This window comes from Lissotriton helveticus, chromosome 5_1 (genome assembly GCF_964261635.1).
Source record: "Lissotriton helveticus chromosome 5_1, aLisHel1.1, whole genome shotgun sequence".
In the NCBI taxonomy this organism is placed as follows: domain Eukaryota; kingdom Metazoa; phylum Chordata; class Amphibia; order Caudata; family Salamandridae; genus Lissotriton; species Lissotriton helveticus.
In genome coordinates this window covers 277,713,743-277,737,328 of record NC_136065.1, presented here as the reverse complement: position 1 = coordinate 277,737,328, position 23,586 = coordinate 277,713,743, and the positions used below count along the sequence as shown (strand labels likewise).

Here is a 23,586-nt window from a genome sequence, read left to right as displayed (position 1 = left end):
GCTCAGTCTCGAGTAAGGGGCAGTTTTACGTTGCGTTTTATTGTGGAGAGAGTACTGACATCAGCAGTCACAGATGTTCAGGAGAGCAACAGTGTGAGCTTGGGCAAGTGCAAAATACAGGGCGTGGAGGGGAGAGGGCTCCGCAGGCAGCAAGCCGTTTCTGGGAGTGAGGGTCCCGCAGGCAGCAGGCTCTGAGCGTGAAGGCTTCTCAGGTTCCGGGCTTGAGGGTCCCGCAGGCAGCAGGCTCTAGAAGAGGGACAGATGCAGGAGGTTTGTTCAGACGAGAACAGTCACAATCCGAGCTAAGCAGGCGACAGTCACCGTGGGGTTGTCAGAGCCAGGAAACACTTACACAGGGAGCACGCTATGAGAGGGAAGAGGAGCACACAAGCAGGGAACGGGCACAGGCGTTCAGGGAACAATCATAAGAAACAGCCACTGCCTGATAGGGAACAGTCACTAACAGCCTGGGAGTACGTAGGGGCACAGGGAGGGTTCGCAGTCAGAGCAGTAACAGGGTAGGAGCGTTACAGACAAATAGCGGCTAGGGGGCAGACTCTCGCAAGTAGGGAGCAGTCACAACTAGGGAGCAGTTTCTAGCAGGATGTCACCGCGGGAAGGTAGCAGGCACATGGAAGAACCACAGATAAGATGCAGTCGCATGTAGGGCCCTGGCACACACATGTAGGATCCCATTAAGGGCACTCTCTTGGGTGGGGACCAGGCCCAGACAAAAAAAACAGTCGGACAGGAAGGAATCGCAGGAGCAGGCTCATGTGTGCAGCAGTTACAGAGCGCACACACACAGCTGGAGACCAGTTACAGTCAACGAACAATCGCAGGCAGGAGCAGTCACAGACTGGAAGCAGTCACAGGCGGAGACAAACAGAGAAACGATGCGGTCAGAGACAGGGAGCAGGGTATGGCACAGGGCACCCCGACGGGCACCGACAAGGGCTGCGGGGAGCAGAGGAAGCTGACGGAGGTGGTGTTCTGCCTGAAGGGGCACAAGCGCTTCTGCCGCTGGCGGGACTGTGAGTGTGCTAACTGCCTGCTGGTGGTGGAGCGGCAGCGGGTCATGGCGGCGCAGGTGGCGATCCGGGTACAGCAGGAGGGAGGCGGGATACAAAGACACGGACAGCGGGAGGGGGGCGGGATACAACGGGAACCACGACGGATACAACGGGAACCAAGACACGGACAGCGGGAGGGGGGCGGGATACAACGGGAACAAAGACGCGGGAGGGGGCGGGAACGAGGAAAGCGAGAGCAGCCTACGTCAACCTTACCAGCAGCAAAATGGCGGCCTCAAGCTTCCGTAATTTTTCGGATTCGGGGCGTGTTTTGCTGTCCTGAGTGACGGACGACGTCACGAGCTAAAGAACAGCAAAACTTACGGCCCCAAATCCGAAAAAGACGGGGCTAAATCAGAGTGACGCATCTCTCCTCCAATGGCTGGCCTCCGTTTAGGAAGCCAGCCAATGGAGGAGAGACAGGGCAGGGAGGCGGGTTCCAAAGCGCTACTAAGGAGCATTAATTCTCCGACCCCAGATTGCGCAAGCGCAGCCTTTAGGTCCGAGACCTAACAAAAAGAACAGGAGGAATGCTTGGCTTGGTACTTTTTTGCACTCCCAGGGGGAGGGGTTGGAGTAAGGCCAGCATTCCTTCTTTCTTTTTTTTTCTGTCGTGAGATAGTAATATCTCACTATTTATGAATGGGACGAGGACAGGAGGGACTTGGGAGGTAATGATGCACATGTTACTGTTGATTGCAATTTACAGCCAGAGTATTTCAAGCCTCAGAACTTTGAAACAGACCAGTGATTCCATCTCTGTTTACAAGTGCCTCTGATTATTATAGCTTTTACGTCCTCACAGTGATGGAAATGCAAGCTGCAGCAAATTAAGAGACTGCCGCTATCCCCACTTTAGATCAATCTGTCAGCATGATGAGTGACGACACAGCACTTAATAACCTCTACCTGTCCGCAAATGGAAAACAATTTGTTGATTACAATTAACTAAGCAAAGGCAAAGCATGTGCATATATTACTCACCATTGTCGGCAACAGAGGAACAATGAAGCACTTTGAAAAGAGTCAATGTCGTCAATTCAGGTCAAATGTGTGCATGAAGAAGGTGAACCTGTAGCTGTCATGTGAAGACACGGAAGCTGCTAGCTAACTGGCAAACACATCTCTCATTCCTTCCTCCCTTGGCTCTGAGGAATTTTATCACTATCTGTAAATGTACTACCATAGCTGTTTTTCCTCCATGATCAATATATTAACAGCATCCATCTTATAACTCCTGTATCCAAAATAGATTTCAATGCCCCGTCTATTCTTTTGTTGACCTTTATTTCAATATTACCCTGCAGTGTCTAACACCATTTGAAGCTTTTTCTTAGTTGAGATAGATGAACGCTGGCTGTGTGCGACCTTGGTGAAGCATCGAGTCAAGATTGGAGTCGTATAATTGTTTTGTGCCACCCTCAGCATTTAATTGCTGATTGTGTTTGAAACACATTTGAAGAGCTGCAGAAGAAACAGATTTCTTCAAAGTTTACTTACTATTTGGAATTGCTAGAAATTCCACCCTTGCGTTGCAGTATGCTTGATTCACAAATATATAATAGATTCAAGGATGCTTATACTTTGGATATGTTCCCCATGCTGCCTTGACGGCAATTATTTAGACTTAGAAAGTCCTGTGCAATTTTTATTTCCTCTCCAGTTGTTTGACGAGACAGAGCATCGCCATAGAGTTTTAAATATATTCCTCAGTTAACATTGAGACATGGGTGACACTCTTTGGGAGTAAGTTGCATGCATATAAGGTTACTCCTACACTTTTGAGTAACTGTACTATTTTTGGCTATTCGGCATTTATGTAAATTTACTCAAAAGTACAGTTATTCAAAAGAGTAGACTTACATGTCTCTAACCTCTGAAACGGGGCGAGTGTAAGCTACTACTGCCAAAAAGGAGTAGAATTAAGTCCACCACTAACCACTGGTACTGCATTAATTTATTTCGACTTTTTAAACATGTGAACGCAGTTGATTTAGTGTTTAAAAATGGAACAATTACAAAATAAATATCATTTTATGATAACATATTTTAATAAACGTTTCTATTTAAAAAATAATGGTAACTTTTTCAAAATAATTGAATTAGCTACCATAGACGGATGCTTTGAACAGCAGACATCTTTGAAAGGATTTTTGTTTACAATTTTCATTCAAAGTTGATCACTGTGGATTCGAACACATCTGCAGTGGCCATCTTGGAATGGTAAAAAAACGAAGAAGGCCACTCTCCTATAGGCAGGCAGCTAGAAATGAGCAAGCAGCTGAATGGGTGAAGAAGACAATGGGTAGGCAGTGTGAAAGGGGAGGTTGAATATACAAGTGTATGGGATGAGGGCAAAGGGAGAGAAAGAGAGAGAAGGAGATAAAATAGTCCCTCCATGCCCAGCAGTGTCACATTGTCAGCATGTGAACAATACATCATCCAGTCAAATACTATGACAACAAAATACTCCTGGCTGGGCCAAACACAAGAAGAATAGGAAAGAAATCCCTCAAATCAGCAGCAGATAAATAGTTTAAACAAAAAAGCCATCCAATTATGAGCAATAGCCTGGTAAAAAGTTCACTCCTTCTGCATGTAATGAATTGGACACAACAGGTCTCCAAAATTGTAGTCGAGACCTAAAAGCCCCATTCCACTTTTAAGAGGTGGAAATGCCACAATTCATTGCAGCTCGTCCCTACTTTATTTCAAAGCACTCAAAGAAAGAAAAAAATGTTATGTTATGCCATTGTGGCACACCATGTAGTTCCTGGTGTAAGAATGCTCACTCCCAAGGCCAACTGTATATAATGCCCCTAAAAGGAAAATGCAAAGAGGAAGGAGCACTCGATTACAAACCAGTTCACAAAAAAGATCAATTTAGTTAATCACATTGGGTTCAGTACCCACAACAGGTCCGTATTCTGACTATTGGTGCATATCAAATAAGCATATCCTAAAGCATCAAAAGCCATGTGTATTTTCTGTATTCTTACTTTTATTTCTCATTTCCACAAAAATGACGAACATGGACACAACCAACACGTTTTGCCCCCTAACAAAGGGACTTCTTCAGGTCAAACATTTTTTTAAGGCAATACAAAAGTTCATTTGTCAAAAAACCAACAGAGTCCCTAGTATCATTCACTGCAAAATTCCCAAGATTTATTTTATGTCTGTGGCCAAAACTAGAGAACCTCCGTGCACATCAAATTCCAATAGCATCCAAAGGCAAAAAAAAAAAAGTAACATATTTCTGGACTTCCACCAGGCGGACCGCAGGTATCAGGCCACGTGTAACTGAAAGAAAGAAAATAGTATTTCACAGCACAGTAGGTACAACTGAACTCTTGAGACATGCTCTCATTACAAGTATGTAAGCCTTACTTGACTTCTACATCCTCTCGGTGATGCAAAAGACAAATCTGACAAGTGATGAGTCTACTGCAATCAACTCGTCACTTAAATCAGTCAGCCCGCAAAGAGAAGTGACATAGCACTCGAGCACACGCCCTTCCCTCTCTGCCAAGACAACTCCACTTTGCTTGTGTAGATTAACACAGTAACAGGAAAAGAACAAGCCTGATTAATATTTCTTTTCTACTAAACAGATTATTAATATTATATTGAACAGATTGCCACTCGATATTAATTACCAGATTTTTTCTTTCCTGGAACATCAAAGGGCTGATTATGACATTTCACATGATGGATGTTCCTAGCAATAAATGACACCATATGTCGGTTCAGACCCCCTGTAAATAGTCTCTGTATAGTGCAAGATCCCGAAATATTAACTGAGAGCTGAGGGCGCGTGGCCTCGTGAATGATTACATTTCGGGTTTCTGCATAGCGTACTCCGTGAAGTTATTACTTCTTACCCTTAATTATTTTTTTCAAGGTTCCCCTTTGTGACAATCACGGAAGATAGTTAAATAGGTTGATTAGAAAAACGCACGATTACAGCCAAAGCGTGTGTTTTTTTAATTGACTTATTTAAGTTACTCTTACCCTATTTTTTATTAAATAACTTTTGCCGTAAATCATTTTATTATTGCTTTCCTTTCAATATGTAATGCCCTTCGGTGTAGCAGAGGCGGCCATGTGATATAATGCGAATAACCACACACAAAGACTATTCTTTAATACGGTCATCTGGGAGGATGCTCCGACAGGAGTGGGGAATAACTTCACTTCTCTGTCCGCTCAGCATTTCTTTCAATTTACAGCTCTCTCGTATTTCTCTCTCACTACAACACTCAGGGACAAAACAAAGCGCGATATGACACTTTTCTCTCATTAACAGAATAGACTAAAAAGAACATCTTCTCCCTGACAACATGCACATCATGAAGAAGTACAACGAATAATAAAATGCATCCTGACGCACGACCAAAAATTACAGAGGACAGGAAACAACACAAACAACATAAAACAAAAGCATGATATATAAACCTACCCACAGGTTTATCTCAGAAATACATGTGTCGGGGACAAGGTAGCTTTCTACTCTGGAATGCAAATACGATGAAGCATATTTCAATCCCTTACAAGGTATATTGTCCCTTGTGACAGCAAACATGTCTAGGTGTCTTGAATACTCTAATGATTTGTCGTTTTACCCCAAGAAAGCATGACATGGTAACCTGCGAGGGCACACACAACCTCACAAATATGTTACAGCCACTGAGTATAAACTTGGAGAGATACATAAAGAAACAAGAATAAAACGGCAAAAACAAAATGGCGGCCGCAACGATTTTCGGATTCGGGGTGGGAGCAGCGAACAGCGGGAGGGGGTGGGAACGAGGGCAGCGGGAGCAGCGAATAGCGGGAGGGGGCGGGAACGAGGACAGCGGGAGCATGCGACCTACCTCATCTTTAACAAACAGAAAAATGGCGGCCGGCGCTTCTGAAAATTTTCAGATTGGGGGCGTGGTTTTGCTGTCCTGAGTGACGGACTACGTCACTGTCTAAAGAACAGCAAAACTTACGCCCCCAAATCCGAAAAAGACGGAGCTTCTTTGGAGGGATGGCTCTCTCCTCCAATGGCTGGCCTCCGTTTAGGAAGGTCTAGGGTTACTCCGCGCTCTACAAAACCTTTAAATAAATAAAATAAATAAATTAGTATAGGAAAATGTAAGTTGTTCATTAATTTAACATTTGCTCACATAAGTGCTCTAATACTTTTGTTCTCCCGTTTTGTAAATTATGACTATAGGTAGTTTGCATCTAGGCTTTAGTATGACAGCACCTCCTTGACCTGTCTCCTGTTGTAAAACCACCAAAGCATAGAAATGAGAATGATATTAAGGAACGTGGGGTTTAGAGGAGAAGTGTAGCAGTGTGTGATGCACGACTCTAATTAATAAGCAAGGAAAGCTCCCCCCCCCCCCACGCGCTCGTATAATTAACTTTTCCATGTATAACAGTTCCCCTGTTTTGTCCCCAATTTTACCAAGTAAAAGCATGTGACATTGTCAATCATCATAAAAATGTAGTGCCTCTTTAAATAAGATCTTTCCATTCAGAGGAAATATATTAACAGAATAATTGTGAATGATATGATTATTAATGTGCACCGCCTGGTGGAAAAACATAATTGTCATGATTATGTAACATTTATCGCAAGAGAAAAAAACATCTTCAGATTGGGGCTTTCGTTACAATTTTTAGAAATAGATGTCTGTTGAGACCTCTTGTAAAGTGCTCCAATACCCTCTTGGGTCATGTTCACGAAATATAAAACTTTATAAATAAATAAATAAATAAATAAGATTAATCTGAATTACCAAGCACTTGAGAAACCAGAGATTTCTAAAATGCACAAAAGGCTAATTTTGACTTTGGCTGCTGCCCTGTCACCACCAAAGCCAAAATAGACCGCCCACCAGATTAAAATGCTTTTTGTATCTGGCGGGTGGTTCTTTGGCGTCCGCACTGAGGAGCCTATGAAAAAGGCACTGCAATGGAAGTGTCAAAAGTAGTTCCTGAGGGCATGGACTATCAAGTCCATGCCCTGCAGGAACTGGGGTACATGCATACCAGGGGGCACAACATGTGCCCCCGTGCACACACCCATAGCCCTGAGGCAACAAGGGGGCCTATAGGGCCCCCTTTGTTGCCTCCCCGCCACATTTTGGTGGTGCCGCAGCTGCACCACCAGCATATTACTAGTCTTACACCGCTGCGAGACTGCCAGGGATCACGGATCCCTGGCAGCAGCAGTGGTTCCGTAGCGGTCCGACTGCCATAGTCAGAATATGGCGGGTGGACTGCCTCCACGACCGCTGTAGTCGTGATAAGGCCCTAAGTGTTCAATTATAAAATCAAATCAAAATTACAACCTAAAAAGTAGCACCGTGGCCAGGTTTTTAAATGGTCCCCCTCCCTGATGTGAAGTGTGGAGACATTGAAACAAAAGAAGCTCTGGCAATGCCAATATGATTTGCCTATGTGAGACCTATTGGGTTAGCCAATGATTTTTTTAAACGGTGCAGAGCAGCATTGGTTGCTGTGCAACATGGCTTACAATGAATAAAAACAAAGCGCTATGGTGCTGCCAGAATTGACCATATCATAACGCTTTTATTGACGACTCCAATAAGTCTTGTATAGGCAAAACCTATTGGGTATGTCAGTGCTTGTTTTATTTTGTATAGCACTGACCAATCAGCATCAGAGCTGTCCACCCTTAAACCCAGAAAGCAGAAACAAACCCTACAATAGCTATAGCTGAGGGACGAATTAGCATATACAATGTGTAACTATATCACTTTCTTACAGGAAGAAACGTCACAACCTTATCTTAATTCTCACCCCCAACAGAAAAAATGGTCTAGTTTCTAAAGCAGAGAGCACAGGCAACAACTTTCTTAGATATATGCATGAAAATATATGTACAAAGCAAAGTCGTGCAAAGACATGTCTATCAACTTGTTTATCTTTCACTGGTAGGCAAAAGTGAATGTTTGCGGTAATGCATAAGCCTACATTTATTTATTCAAGTATGCATTTATTAATTTTCATATTCATAAAGCGCCAAACTAACTGTAAAGGCATATTTTATAGAAAACAAAATCGGTGATACAGCAAAACCATAATCGTTAGCAGTGTGGTCAGAAGTCAATTTAGAGATAGGATGGGGAAGATCAGACAACTACAAGGAGTAGAAGGGACTAGACCGGCATAGATCTTGCCTTGAGGTTATTCCTGAAGGACAGGAGGGTTGGATTTCACCTGATGGCACCAGGGAAGGAATTCCAGATTATAGGGGTCAGCCATAATGCTTGTTTTAATAAATATTCAATTATATTTGCCATGTAATAAACAGGCCCTTATGGGATGCAAAGTTAGCTCTAACAAGTCATGGACTCTAAAGCTATCATCCTTTATATATGGATCTCCTCAATTTAATAACAGAGATCATGTCCAATATAGAATGCATCTATCTGTGATACATTTGTGAAAGCGTGCCATGAGAGAGGAGGGCAGTTTTCGATTAAGGAAATGGACAAAGGAGTGATCATGATTTGCTTTTTCAGTGCTCTGAAGCAGCCTCAAAAACAATAATAGAACTAGATAACAACACACACAAAAAAAGTGAAATGATCTATTAGTGGCAAGTTTACTCGTTATCAATCCACATATTAAAGGGTAGTTGAGGTTGTAAATAACATAAAAGTACAACATTTTAAAACAAATTGGAGATACGATTATTTGATAGATTTTAATTTGGCTGTGTTCAATGAGTAAAACAGACCTTCTGAGGGCATTTGTTTTTGAATTAACCAACATCCTTGTATCTTTTGGACCTTTAAACATGTTGCTCCATCTATTCAAAACCTTTTTAAATGATGCTCATGTCACATGGGACACCAAAGCCTGGTGCCTATGCTGCACTGTCTTTGGTGTCAGATGGGCCGCCACATTTAGGGTTGAGCTTCTGACCCTTTTTTGTCCTGTGTTAGATTACCATGCCCAACATGGTAGACCAGGACAATAAAATATTATTAACGTCTCCCACGTGTTTAGAGAAAACTCCCAGCATGTCAGGGCAATTGATTTTATATTTTTCAGGAACAACCCACCACTTTGGGATATGTTGTTTGAAAACTGTAAAAGAAACCTTTGACTTGTCCACCACAGTTGTATTGCCAAATTTGCAAGAACGTGCTTACTTGATTTCAATAGAAACATTTTAACCAAAATTCTCCACCAACTGTGCAGGTAATCTTTTGTGGGCTGGTGGGGCAGCATGGGGCCGGCAACCCACACAAGCAGTTTGATGAGCCTCTAGATAATTATATTTCCCTTTAGCATATTTAAAAAGTGAAAACACCCTTTTCTTCTAAATTTGAGTTAGTAGACCATAGGTTTCTTTAAGAATATAAAGACAAAAAAAATATAAGACATCCTCAAGGGGTTTACGTCATAAAAGCAGAGGCTGTTTGCATCATTATTCCATATTGTTGTAAAGCCTCTAAATGTCTACATACCTAACCTAAATTTGATATACTCTATTTTGATGGGCTGGATAAATCAGTCTAGACGGGACTACTTTATGCTCGTAACATTGTTTTGTAGACATCTTTTAACCAACATGCTCCTGGGAATCAAACCAGTTTCATCAAGTTCTACGTGAGTCCAGTATTTACTTTTTACTATCATCAGGCCTTGTTTAAGAGGAGTCTCCTGGTATTCCCTTACATAATTTAATCCTAGTATCAACAAGTACAACAAGTGAGGGCAACCAATGTGGATGTATGGCTTGATCATATTTCAGTAAAGACCTTAGGACCTTCATATAAACTCTTGCTGCAGGATTCAACCTAAGTCTCGCTGAGAATAAAATCTCCCTCTATGCGACTTTAATCACAATAGACCGTGATCCCAACTCATTCATGGGTATAAGAGGGGAATCCATTGTAAACTGAAAATTCATCGCAAAAATTGTTCTGGGTCAATGGTAGATAGTTTATGTTTGCCGAGGTCCACTGTCCATCCGCATACAAGGCACCCTGGAACGTGATAAGAGGGACCAATGGAGGCCCTCCTCCAGACTTAAATATGTGTTAACAAGGTATGTGAACGGTGGTCATTATCATATGATATTCTGGGGCATATGTACAAGCCCCTATCGCCATCACAGCATCACTAAAAGTGACGTTGTGGTGGCGATGGGGAGCCTAGCCTTATTTACAAGGCAACGTTAAGCCACTCAACGTGGCTTAGCGCTGCCTTGTAAATAAGGCCCCATTTCACGCAATGCTTAGTGTGAAAGAGGTGGGCAGTGAGTGTTGAGGTGGGCATTCCACCGCAACACCCATTGTTTTTGACGCTGCCTCCTATTTACAAGGGTGGTGTACATAGGAGGCAGCACCAAAATTAAGACCAGGAAAACCCTGGTCTTAAGTTGGCGAAATGAGGAGAAATGCTTTATATCTCCTCGTTTTTGCTTTTTGCATGTGTGCTGCCTTGTGTGGATTGTTTCTTGTAGGAAGGTGACCCTTCCTGCACATGAAAAATCTGTAAAAAAATACATTTGGTAGCTTCCATGTGTGCTGCATTAAGCAGCACACATAGAAGTGATAAAATGGAATTTAAGGATTGTTTACATGCAGGAAGGGACACCTTACTATACATAAATAATCCTCCTTGCATGCAGACACACTTGCACTATGGTGCAAGGGTGCCTGTGTTGGCGCTAGACTGTGTGTAGCGCCAGCGCAGGGGAAAACGCAAGGCTGCACCATATCCTTGTAAATATGGTGCAGCCGTGAGTTTCTGAAGTAGCGGAGTGAGGCATTAAGCCATGACGGTTAACGCCTCACTCTGCCACTTCCTTGTACATATGCCCCTCTGTTTACACAGACGAGGTGCCTCAATTGTTGCACCTCATATCAAGACAATAAAATATCGATTGTTTAAGAGTTTAAAGAACTCCTGCACTGTGTCCTATGTACACTGATATTGAACATATATTTGTCTAATAGCAGAGCTGACTCAGTATGCACTATAAGAATTAATGAAATTGAGTGTAGAGCACCTGAATATACATCAGTTAAAAAGGCACTGAAATGTATGTTTTTGCACCTGCACTTATGGTCAATTATATAGACCAGTACCGTGAGAGAGGTCAGTAGTACAGAGCACTATATGAGAGTCCTTGCACGCGCACCTTTAATTCGAGGATGATAGAGTGAGTTATTTTAATTAACGCAAGGTTGTTTTGTGACTCCACAGGGATAGATCATGGCCCTGAACCCAGCTCGCTCTTCATGGAACCCCAACCATTTCCAGAGCCAACAGAGAACTTGCAGCCAGAGGAGACCCCCACGAGCGCTGCCCCCAGCACGTTGCTTCCCAGCACTGTATGGACAGTAGCGCCCACCGAAGCGCCCGCCGAAGCATCGCCCACACCAGCCACGTCACCACGTCAACGGGTAAGAGCATAGCCATGCCTGAGACTGGGGATGGCCAGCCGGCCCTGTGCTGATCACTGAGGGCCCATTCCAGAGACACCAAAGATACTATTACATTATTCTGTGTTGAGTTTAATTCTTCCACTGCTAATATCTGTGATGTTCATGAACAGTGACTTGCATACTGTAATTGAGGTGACCCAGGCTCATAGCCCAAACGAGGTATCTGTGAGAGTTAAGCCTGGTGTGTTGCCCCTCGTATCTTGGAATGTGGCCGGACTTGGGTCTAAGGTAGCTCTCCCTGATTGGAACCAACTCATTGAGGAATATGATTTTTGTTTGTTTCAAGAGACCCCGTCTGTGGATTCTGTCCACAGGCCAAACGATCTTCATTTTTTCATTTCCGCAATCCCTAGTCACAGGGGAGGAGCTTCTGGTGGCCTAACCACATAGGTCAGAGCTTCGCTTGATTGCCAAATCCGCCAGCTTAAATTTGATTTGCTGGACATTCTGGGCATTCAGCTCAAAAGTGTGAATACCCATGGGCTCGTCATTTTCAATGTTTACATAAGATGGGTCAGAGGAGAGTTGCCATCTTGCACTCTTCAGGTGCTCAAAAACTATCTCAACACTACCTTATCCTGGCGGGTGATTTTAACACAACATTTGAGCCCCTTTATAAGGATGATGTCTGCCTGACTAGAGATGAGGATGCTGCACAAGCTGTTCCCCTCTGGACATTCCACCCACTAATAGATGGTCGCAAGTACCTCTCCAATTGAAGGGCCTATCTATTGAGCTTGGGCTCCGGGCTGTCAATGGTAGTACACGATCTGACTCAAAAGGATCTCAGATGTTCAACAAATTAAATTGCATGAGTAGAATAGAATATATTTTAGTGGACTTAAGACTCTGGTTGTGTGTCGTTCATATGGTCATACAAGAAAGGTCAGAAAGTGGCCATAATCCTCTGTTCTTAACTACGCTGGCTGTTTGTGATAGCATTCTCTTCGATCCATGTTCGTGCTCCTATACTAGGGACACTGTCTTATCATCTGATATGCGTCATTTACAGTGGCATCAGGTGGTAGCTTACCTGGACATCTTATTCAGTGTAAACAATGATCTCCACGGTGTTCTCTCACAAATTGAGGGAGGCCACATCTGTACAGCTTTTTTTAGTATATTTTAGCTCACTTTACCATTTCTGGTACACCTAACAGGAACTGTACCACTAAAAACTGTCTACGGTTTAATAAGGAAAGCCGCGAGCTCAAGCGCTCTTTGGATAAGGCCATCAAAGCCAATGACATTGCATGTGTCCCTTAGATTAGGAAAACCTACAAGGTGGCTATAGCTAACGCTAAACACAATTAGGATGAACAGAGGTGGCGGGATCTCAAGGATGCCTGTCTTGGCAGAGATTCTCCTAAATTTTGGTTATTGGTTTCTTGGGGCGGCAAGTCTGTTGTTTTGGAACCCATAAACTACGTTGCTCCTTCAGATTGGTTTGACTACTTTCAGAAGTAATACTGCAATGATGCTTCAAGTATTTAACCAGGGTGTTTCCTCTGCTTTACTTACCTTAATTCGTTCCTTGCCTCTATTTGATATTTCTGACCTCACCAAATCACTACAAGCTGTTACGTGGGGCAGGGCTGTGGGGCCAGATGGCGTCCCTGGCAATATATTTTTAACTGATATGGAGGCTTGGTCACAATTTATTTTAATTATGGCCAACTCTATCGCTGAGGGAGATCCCATACCCGATCCCTGGAAGGGTGCTGTAGTATTGCCTTTCCATGAAAAAAGGAGACAGATCCCAACCAAGCAACTATAGACTTATTAGTTTAGTAGATTTTGTTTAGAAAGCTTTTTTGTCATTGCGTTATGTATCAAATTCAGGATTGGATCCTTGAGAAAGATGTTCTAAGCCCCTTCCAAGCTGGCTTTTGGTGGAAAATGTCTTCTATTGATCGGGCCTTCAACTTCATGTTGTTATACTAAAGGACCATTCTATTCGGTAATAGAGATATTACTGATATGCATATGCACCCTGATTACTTGTTGCTCATGATACGTTTACATGATGGAATACGGTGGAGGGAAAAGGGCCTGCTGACCGACAGTGTACCGGTTTCTAAAGGTGCCCGCCAGGGTTGTGTATTGGCCCCAATGCTGTTTTCGTTATACATTAACATTATAGTGCATTTTTTTGTCCCAGGTTGACGCAGATGCATATAGGAAGGGATAACCAGCTGGTCAGTGTTTTGTATTGGAAGTATTAATGGAACATGTATGTAGGTTTTGTGGGACATTTCCATAGGGAACGTTTTGAACTATACAGAGTGCTGTGAAAGCCTAGCTTTTTGATGGTGTAATGTCTGAAGTACTTGAGTAATGTTTTTCGTAAAATGGAGAAGAAATAATGATCATGCAACTGTGTATTGGATCCTTTGTAATTTTTGTGTTATGGAACATGGGTTGCTGAGGTATAGGCTGCTGGCATAATCGAGCTTCAGTATTACAAAGGAGATAATGGTCTATAGTTTCTGGTGATGCATTGGGTAGAAGTTAGGTGAATCCAGGTCACTTTAAAATCTCTTACTTCATTTGATGTTGCTGATAAGCCCTCCATATCCTTGTGGTTTCCATTGACCGCAATTCATGATCTCCGTTTTTGGGAGGCTCAGTTTAAGATGGGTGATTAGCTTGCATTAGCTATGGTGAGGTGGTATTTGTGCCACGCAGATGCATTTATAGCCAGAGAATTTGCCAGTTTCAGGATGGCTGGTGTGTCATGTGTGTACTTGCTGCAGGTGAAAGTGAATGATGTGATGAGCTCTAGTAAGGCGCAAGACATAGATTAAAGAGAAGTCAGAGATGATTGAGACTGTAGTACCCTGTTGGGTAAGGAGTGAGGGGAAGAGGAGAAGGTAGGCATAGATACCAGGCTTTATCTATCTTTGAGATAAGTGGAGATCCATTGTTTTGTATTCTCCATGTGGTGAGCTCTTCTGGTCTCTATCTGCAACTTTTGATGCTGTAAAAGCTGCGGACAGGTCAAAAGGTAGCAGTGTAGCCCCCCATTCCAGTTTCAGGTCGTCCCGGGTGGCTACCAGTGATGTCTCTGTGCCTCTGCCCGGGCAGAATCCACATTGTTATTCAGAGAGTATATTATTCACAGCACCAAAAGGATGGCTGGCTGTAGGTTATAGCAAGGGAGAGAGGATGGATGGAGAGTGCCTGTGTGTACAAGACCAGGGATGAAAGGTGATCGGCGGGGATGCAGGTGGGGGGGGAGTAAATCAAAGTGGAATGAAGGGGACAGGGAAAGTCAGGTGCTGGATACAGAAGGGTAATATGGATAATGGTAAAAAGGGTGCAGGGAAAGAGGGATTCAGTAGGATTCTGGGAGGGAGGGCTGGTTATTTGTAGGGAGATTGGAGAGTAAGCTGCAGGTTCAAATGAAGCTATTTAGGATACAGGGAAAAGGAGACGAGACGAGAACTTGTAGGTACTGCCTGCCGCTCAGTACCCTTGGGGGTGAGTGTGATTATAGGGGAATGCGCCCAGCTGTCCTTAAAGGAGTACTAATACATACTTCTACGGGGCATCAATAGGTGCTCTTCATAAAATGGGCAAGTAGGCCTGATTGCATGTTTTATGCAGTGTATTGTCGTATGTGTTCAGATTGACGACAACATGACTATCTAGATAAAAATATAACATAGGGCACGCTTATAAGTCCTGACAGAAGCCCGGGACACCAGGTGACTTATCCACGAGGCTTGAATCTTGTTGATGAAAACCAGGATGTAAGGACAATTTATCCAATTAAACACCTGCTTCCATTGTTTTTAGACATACCGAAGGTACTCAATCATAAAGGGATACTGGGATGTCCTTTAGGTATTTTTACTCTTATCACCCATCGGATAAATATAACAGGACCTCCCTGAAAAATGGTCTAGCACATCATGGTTTATTTGGACCAGGATGAGACCTGATGATGAAGTATGACACTAAAAGAGTGTGTGAGGGTTTACAACAAAACCCACTGAGGCATTGTTTTTAGGTTTGGGTTCATCCGGCCGAAGATCCAATATAAAGGGGTAAAGGGTACCTAGACATGGTGTATAAGAGTTAGGAAGACAGTATCCTGTATTCCTAAACCAAAAAATCTCCTGCTTCCTGCCAGAACAACAGGAACTCCCTGGAAAAACAGTGCATGGGTTGAAATGAAATGGCTTGGTAAAATGAGCTGCTGGTTACAGAAGGGTAGTATGGATAATGGTAAAAAGTGGCACGAAAAAGGAGATTCTGTAGGATTCTGTCAGGAAGAGCTGGTGATTTGTAGGGTCTGGAAAAGTAAGCTGCAGTTTGGAATGGGGATCTGTAGACTATAGGGGAGTCAGCTGCAGAGTACTGGGAGAGAGAGCTGCAGGGAAGGATGTTATCTGCAGTGAGCTTGGAGGACGAGTTGTACAGTGAAGTTTTGCTGGATGGATGAACTGCAAGGCATGCAAACTAGATAGTAAAATAAAATAATTTAAATTAACTGGGAGGCAACAAATGAATATTTAAACATGGAGGGGATGTTGAATAAAATATTGGCATGAAACAGAAACAAACATATGAGTTACCCCTATCCGGGGTAGATAACATAGTTATCAGCCTGGAAACCTCTGGGGGCGCCTTGGCGATTATACTTCTTTATCGCCCCCCTCAGTCGATGCCATCGTTCCCTCTGTCCTTCAGTGAGCAGGTAGCTGACCTGCTTACCCATCACTCCGGACTCGCTGTATTCGGCGATTTCAACTACTGGTTTGATGACGACCTAGCCGTGCCCCACGCTACTGAACTCTTTGAAATTTTGACAAACCTTAACTTGTCCCAACACATCTATTCCCCTACCCACATCAAGGGTCATATTCTGGACCACATCTGGACTCACAATCTTGTCCTGTCTTGCCCAGTCATCTCCCCCTGCCTCTGGTCAGATCATCACTTGATCGAGGTCACTATTTCAATCAAAGGGAAACTCAAGGCTCCCTCCCACCCCGGGGGATTGTGTCGTAAATGGAATTCTTATGATTCTCAGGGATTTATTGATCGCCTGACCAACACCCGTCCCATTACTCTCCCTGAATCAGATATCGATTCCATGCTGGACGGGATAACCACCTGGCTGTCATCAGCCAGCGATACATTCGCCCCTCTTACTAAATTTGCTCATACCAGACATGGCAATTCCCATCGCTGGTTCTCAGAGGAGCTGAAAGCACAAAAACTCAAATTACGCCATCTGGAACGAAACTGGAGACGGGGTTACTCCAAGGAGGATCGCACTGAGTTTGTGAGGGCCCGTAATGAATATAAAAACGCCATCACTAAAGCAAAGGTCTCACATATCACGGAAATAATCGACACAGCTAGTGATAAATCTAAAGAAACTTTTAAAATTCTGAACGATTTCTCATCCGACCATAGAGTACTACCAACCCAGGCTCCCACCCAAGAAACCTGTGACTTGCTAAATTCCTTTTTCATCCAAAAAATGGTAAATATTAGGAATGCTATCCCTCTCTCCACTCCTGTCAGCCTTCTTGCCTCCCCCCCTCTTAACCCCTGTTCCTTTACCCAGTTCCCACTAATCACCTCCAGCACTCTCTCTGAGCTCATCACTCGTGTTAAATCTGGATCTCCTAGGGACTGCTGCCCCCCCCAAGTTCTCAGGGCAACTTTTTCTGCTCTGCCTGATTGTATCCTTCCCCTTTTGAATTCCTCCCTTAGCTCCGGCACGGTCCCCAGGGCGTTCAAGGAAGCCATACTGGTCCCCCTTTTAAAAAAAACAGGAGCTGACCCCGCCAACCCTGCCAATTACAGGCCCATTTCCCTCCTGCCTTACATCTCTAAACTTCTGGAGGCCTACGTTGCCACCTGCCTCTCGGCATTTATCGAGAGCTCCGGGTTCCTGGTACCCAACCAAGCTGGCTTCTGACCAGCACATTCCACCGAGGCAGTCATCTTAAAAGTCTTGGACACCCTTCGGGAGAATGCCGACAGAGGGTCCCCTCAGGCACTGGTCCTTCTGGATTTATCGGCCGCGTTCGACACGGTGGATCATGACATCCTTCTCCACCGTGTCGGACAGGCAGGCATCCAGAGACCCGCCTGGGAATGGATCAAGTCCTTCCTCTCGGGCCGAGCTCAAACAGTTCACCTAGGCCCCTTCACCGCCACCCAGGTCTCCACTACCTGTGGAGTCCCCCAGGGCTCCTCCCTCTCCCCACTATTGTTTAATTTATATTTGCGCCCACTGATCCATTCATTGAGCACCTGGAACTGCACTGTCCTCAACTATGCTGATGACATGCAGATCATTTTTCCCTTGGACTCCCCGGATGCTGTACCCAACTTTCAGGCAGTAATGCTGCATATCCAACAATGGATGATCTCCAACCAACTTAAATTAAACCCTGAGAAGACGGAACTCATCCTGCCTGGTTCCAGTCCTTTATATTGGGGCCCCCACTTCTGGCCTAACGAGCTTGGTACTCCACCAAGCCCCTCGAATTCGGTAAAGAGCCTGGGCGTTACCATTGACATTGACCTTTCCCTAAAAACTCATGTCGGCACCATCATCTCTGCCAGCATGTTTCAGCTACGAAAAATTCGTAAGATCTCCCACTTATTTTCCCATGAATCCCTGGTACAAATCGTCATCTCTCTCGTCCTTTCCCGCCTGGATTTTTCCAATTCCATTTACTGGGGGCTACCTAAGTCCCTTCTCCATCGCCTCCAGCTGGTGCAGAACCAGGCAGCCAGACTCATCTGTAAAACCCCCAAATGGCAATCCGCCAGGCCTCTCCTGGCCAAGCTGCACTGGTTGCCTATTGAACAGCGAGCTGCTTTTAAAATAGGCTGCCTGGTATACAAGGCCCGGCAGTCCAAGGGCCCGGCTTTCTTAGAATCCCTCCTCAACCCTCACTGCCCGGCTCGTAACCTTCGTTCTGCCCATCTCCACCTTCTCACCATTCCGATGGTCAAACTAAAAAAAATTGGGTGGCCGCAGATTCAGCTACCTGGCACCTAAACTGTGGAACTCCCTCCCTTTCCATATTAAAACCTCTGGCTCCCTACTAAGCTTCCGAAAGAGCCTAAAAACTTGGCTCTTCTCAAACCTCATTTAAACCATGACCCCCACCCTCAATCTTAATCACAGCGCCAGGAAACCTCCGGTGTCAGCGCGCTTTATAAATACAGCATAAGATAAGAATGAAGATCCCTTTTAAGAGGCACAAACTGCAGGCACCTCACCTTGGTCCCTCGAAGGCCCAATCAGATCAGAAGCAGGAAATAAGGAGGAGAGGCTCATTGATTGCCTTGACAATGAAAAATCTGGCAATTCACCTGACGGACCCGACCATGACTCCGTTTCTAAAGGTAATCCAGGCAAAACTGCTTCTCTCGATCGCTTATGGCAGAGAGGCAATGCGGGGAAGGGATTCCAAGGACCTGGACAGCACACAGTTTAAGGCCTACAGAACAATGTTCTCGCTCCCGTCTTATACATCTCCAGCTCTCAAATAAGATTGGAGCTCGGCCTGCAAAAACAAGATCTAGCCAGGCAAGGAGCATACATCATTTGTTGCCACAAATTAAAAAATGCCACCACAAACACACTAAACTCTCTATTATGGAGGGATATACAAAGCAGGGATGCTTCAGAGGCAAGAAAGTACCTCCAGTCAGCTTTGGAGGCCACCAAACTCTCAGAGCTCTGGGACAAACAGTTTGGGCATAGCACCTTCAAAAAAATAGTCTGGAAAAATGTCAAATAACTCTCCTTACTGGAGGACAAGGCTTCATTCTCAAAAAGATTGCATGCATGGATGACTCTAAACTCCCATAAATCACTAACGCCACAAATATACTTTAACCAGGGGTACCCCTGAGCCATAAAAATGAGCTTCCTAAAACACAGACTGGGGATTCTGCCTTGCACTGGGCACTTACCACCGTGGCTAAGGAAGGACGGTAACGAGACATGCAGTATATATAATGTCAGCAATGGTGACATCCTTCACGTAACCTGCCTATGTGAAGACCTGCAACAAGCTCGTCAATTGCTTCTCAAAGATCAATTTAAGCAGAGAGGGACTATCACCAGAAGGCAAGCGGTGCTTGCCTGTCTGAATCCATCAAATACGCAACTAAACTGCAGATTTGTGAAATTCTTGAGAGTGGCCGAACAAAAAATGCCAAAATTGGAGGAGCATACTACAAAAGTAGTCCAATTGGTAGACGGATACTAAATGACATTTTACAGTCTGGATCTAGTGCTACACCGTTGAGCAAGCAGAGCCCATGGGGTAATCACAGTAATGGGCTGAACAGGATGAGAGCTTCTTAACCCAGAGACCAGGACTGAACTGAGCAAAAGAAAAGGAAAAAAAAGTGCGATATCCAGCTTTGCCGAGTTTCCTCACAACCCAAAGGAACCTTTTATTTTATGACCTATTTTAAGTGTTTTATAACGATGTTTTAAGAATTTTTGATATATATGTTGCAATGGTTTTAATTAACTACGTAAATAAACAATTGTGAACCTTTTTTTGAACCAATCAGATCAGATGGGACCTGGGTAGGTTTGCATGGGCAGGGCTTTGGGAGGGCTGGATAATGCCCTCGCACTTGCTGTACTTGCTAGAGTCGGTGATCGTTCACAGGTGTAGGTAGGTGTTGCAGCAGGAATGGGATTTGCATCGTACAGATTGTTGGTGCAAGTACAAGCTGTACTTGAGTGGATGGACCTTTAATCTTGGCTGAGGTATAACATCAAAAATTCAACAATGCATCAATGACAGTGAAGCACATTAGGCCTCACACTGTTGACAGAGAGTAGTAGATCTGCATAACCATGAAGGTTTATTAGCAGATTAGTTAAGTTACAACTCAAAACTTTAAAAATTAGTCATAAATCAATGAATCTATAAGTGCATTCGCCAGCATAATTCAAAGCGGTTCAAAGTACCAAATACAAAGACAGACTGTTTAAAGTTGTCATAAGCAAATCAAGCAAATTCAGCATCCTTGAAGGGAAGATTCACCAATACGCTGGGTCGGGAAAGACCATGCAATAAATAAATATGCTTTTTAGTTTTGTATTTATCTTGGCACATTTGCTATGCTTCAGAGACAGAGGTCAAATGTCAGGCTGTTTCCACTCCTCATTTTTAGGTCTTGCGCCTAGCGTTGCAGTGCGCAGCACTGTCGCGCAGCACGAGACCTCTTTAAAGGGCTTCTGAAAGCTACCCACACGCTCGTGATTGTCGGTTTGCTTTGTCCATCTGTAATTGGGTTTCGTGTTTTTTTTTTTTAAACGGCACGCGATTGGGCAAAGGCAGGCGCATGTGCTGGCCACTGGTGGGAATGGGTGTGCCTTTGTCCCCGCTCCTCTGAGGTGCGCCTGCCACGCACCCTCCCCCCCCCGAATCGCAACACCTGCGCTTTACTTTTAACATTAAAAGTAAAGCGCGGGTGCCGCAATTATACCAACAGTAAAGAAATAGATTTTTTTTTCTATTTCTTTACTTTTAGTATAATCGCGGCACCTGCGCTTTACTTTTAATGTTACAAGTAAAGCACGGGTGCCGCGATTATACCAAAAGTAAAGAAATAGAAAAAAATCTATTTCTTTACTTTTGGTATCATCTTAGCACCCAGGTTTTACTTTTAACATTAAAAGTAAAGCGTTGGTGCCGCGATGTCCCCATTTACCTTCAGGGTGGAGTTAGTCAGTTGTAATCAACCCATCCAGGCTCAGTGAGGAAAAGATCGAGTCGATCAACCTTTTACAAACAGCAAGGCCGCCACTCACAACGTGTTGCCTGGCAGCCAAATTCCGGTGCTTGTTTTTACAAGCAGTGGGGTTTTGCACATTTAATAGGCCGTGACTGAAGAGAAGCCCTCCGCGCGGTGTGATGCACTTTAGCAGACGGAGTCTTGGGTGAATGCCTCATCTCACTGGGTTGTCAGAGGGCTTTTTTCCCGCCATCCAGGCCTGCATTTCCTCACTGATGAGCTGCTTCGTTTTAACGAGGTGTTTCTCTCTTTCTAGTCCGAAGTGGCGCAGTGGTTATTCAGACCCTGCGATCGCCTTAGTGTGGTTCAGAAGTTCCCTAAGCCATTTAAAAAAATCTTTTCAGGAGCTAAAGGTGAGGAAGTTTGAACGCCTTAGGAGTGTTGATGTTTTTAAAGCATGCATAGAAAGCAGTGAAGGCCCAGAGCAGTTTCTCCCTCTTCAGTGTCGCCCCTCGTTTTAGTATACACCACTACACTTCTTTACCTGTGCATACTGCAGTTTCTGTCATTTTTTGTCCAAAGTTTTTTACCTCCAGCGTTTTTAGGTACACGTGTCCATTTCCTATTCAATTCGTCATTTACCTTATTGAACTTTGTTGGGTGAAAGTTCAAGTCGATCCTTGTTTTTCAAGCTCTTCCCCTCGATGAGCGGCCCCACGCCCCGTCGGAGTTACCCTGGACTGGGGCAGGAGCTGCCGAGCTTCATGCTGTTTCCCTTGACCCTAACTCGGCCTGCCCGGACTTCGGAAGCGTACGCCTCCCCTCCCCCGTACCTGCTTGCCCACTCTGGTGAATGAGGCTTCCGTTGATCTGCAGCATCAATGAAGAGAGAGATTGGGGGCTGTCTGAGTGCGGGCAGTAAATGGTGTGTCTAATGCACAGCTCTGGAGTCACGGGCGGGCAGTTAATGACATTATTCATTATAGCCCGGGCCTTGCATTCCAAAGAGCCGGGTCACCCTCTGCTTGTAACAGTCTAGGAATGTAGGGAGGTGAGGAACCCCGCTTGAGGGGGGGGACAGGGGAGAGGCTAATTGGGAACACTGCGGTATGAAAAACACCTGTTCCTGTGTTTGTACAGAGTTAGTTTTCACCCCCACCCACACCCTCCTCAAATCTTTCCTCATGGTCATGTAGTGGAAACTCTGACCTCTAAGTCCTACCTGTTTTTTTTTTTAGGGTACTGAGTAAATAACTTTATTTTTTTTAACAATTGTAATCACACATTCCACAGTGTGGCCACAATATGGGCACAATTTTAATAGTTATTCTTTTTTTTAATTAGCCTTTGTACACACACATTCTGCCATTAAGAGGGCATTGAAGCTTAGCAGTGTATGTACCTGCACACAAAAATGTTTGTAGTTTCAGACTTCTTGTTTACTGCTCCTTTTCGTCTCTTCCGCCACAGTGCCTCCGCCGGGCCCATCGCGCAATAACCACTCCACGCATCAGTTAGCGTAAAAGGCCATTTATTAGGACAGGCATGACAGACAAAATCAACATAACATCATTAACAATTAACAATCCCCCCAAACATCCTGCCTTTCAACCATCATCCACTCACGTACTCCAATAGCCACTCCCAATTCACACCACGACCTCTTCACGTATACCATTCACTTCCCCCTTTCACTTCCAAACTCCTCCATCATCTCCATCCATCGCACTCCCGTCTACCACACCCCCCATCCTGCACCTGTAACTCCCTCCCCGGAAGGGTGATTCTGCCCGTCATGGACTCCCCAACCCTCCCAGGTCCCGCCACCCAGGGAACCCCCGGAGGGCGGTTACCTGCCCCACCAATCGTGCACCTTTCGCACTCAGTCACGCCTACACCATATCGATTCGTTCCACAAAAGACTGATCAGATCCCGCAGTTCCGTAAGATAGTACGCATTCCCCATGTGCGAAAGGTGCATGCCATCATCTCGAAAGAGAAGGGGCTCCTCCAGCCTGAGCCCACCATGAGCCAGCACTTTAACTCCATGATCAGCACAAAAGAGTCTCATTGCCCTGTTCAACTTCCCGCGGGCCCTTTCAATGGCCGCGGGCTTACGAGCCCCCCTCCAGATCCGTCGTGGTATGAACTCAGTCCAAACAATACAGGCGCCAGCCAGATTGATCCTCATTGCCTCCAAGTCCCGCTGCATCAGGTGTAACAAGGACACCCCGACTGTTTCACCAAGTCATTCTCCCCCAAGTGGATAACAACCA

At 44.6% G+C, this 23,586-nt stretch overlaps 1 protein-coding gene across 2 annotated transcripts in view; it reads left to right on the top strand.

Annotated features, from left to right (window-relative positions):
* Nucleotides 1-23,586, top strand: part of DRAXIN (dorsal inhibitory axon guidance protein) — a 208,033-nt gene that overhangs the window by 165,730 nt on the left and 18,717 nt on the right. For both annotated transcript variants that reach the window (XM_078642214.1, XM_078642215.1), the window contains exon 3: nucleotides 11,322-11,521. In XM_078642214.1, the coding sequence (XP_078498340.1) occupies nucleotides 11,322-11,521 (200 nt within the window). The remainder of the gene's footprint in view (nucleotides 1-11,321; nucleotides 11,522-23,586) is intronic.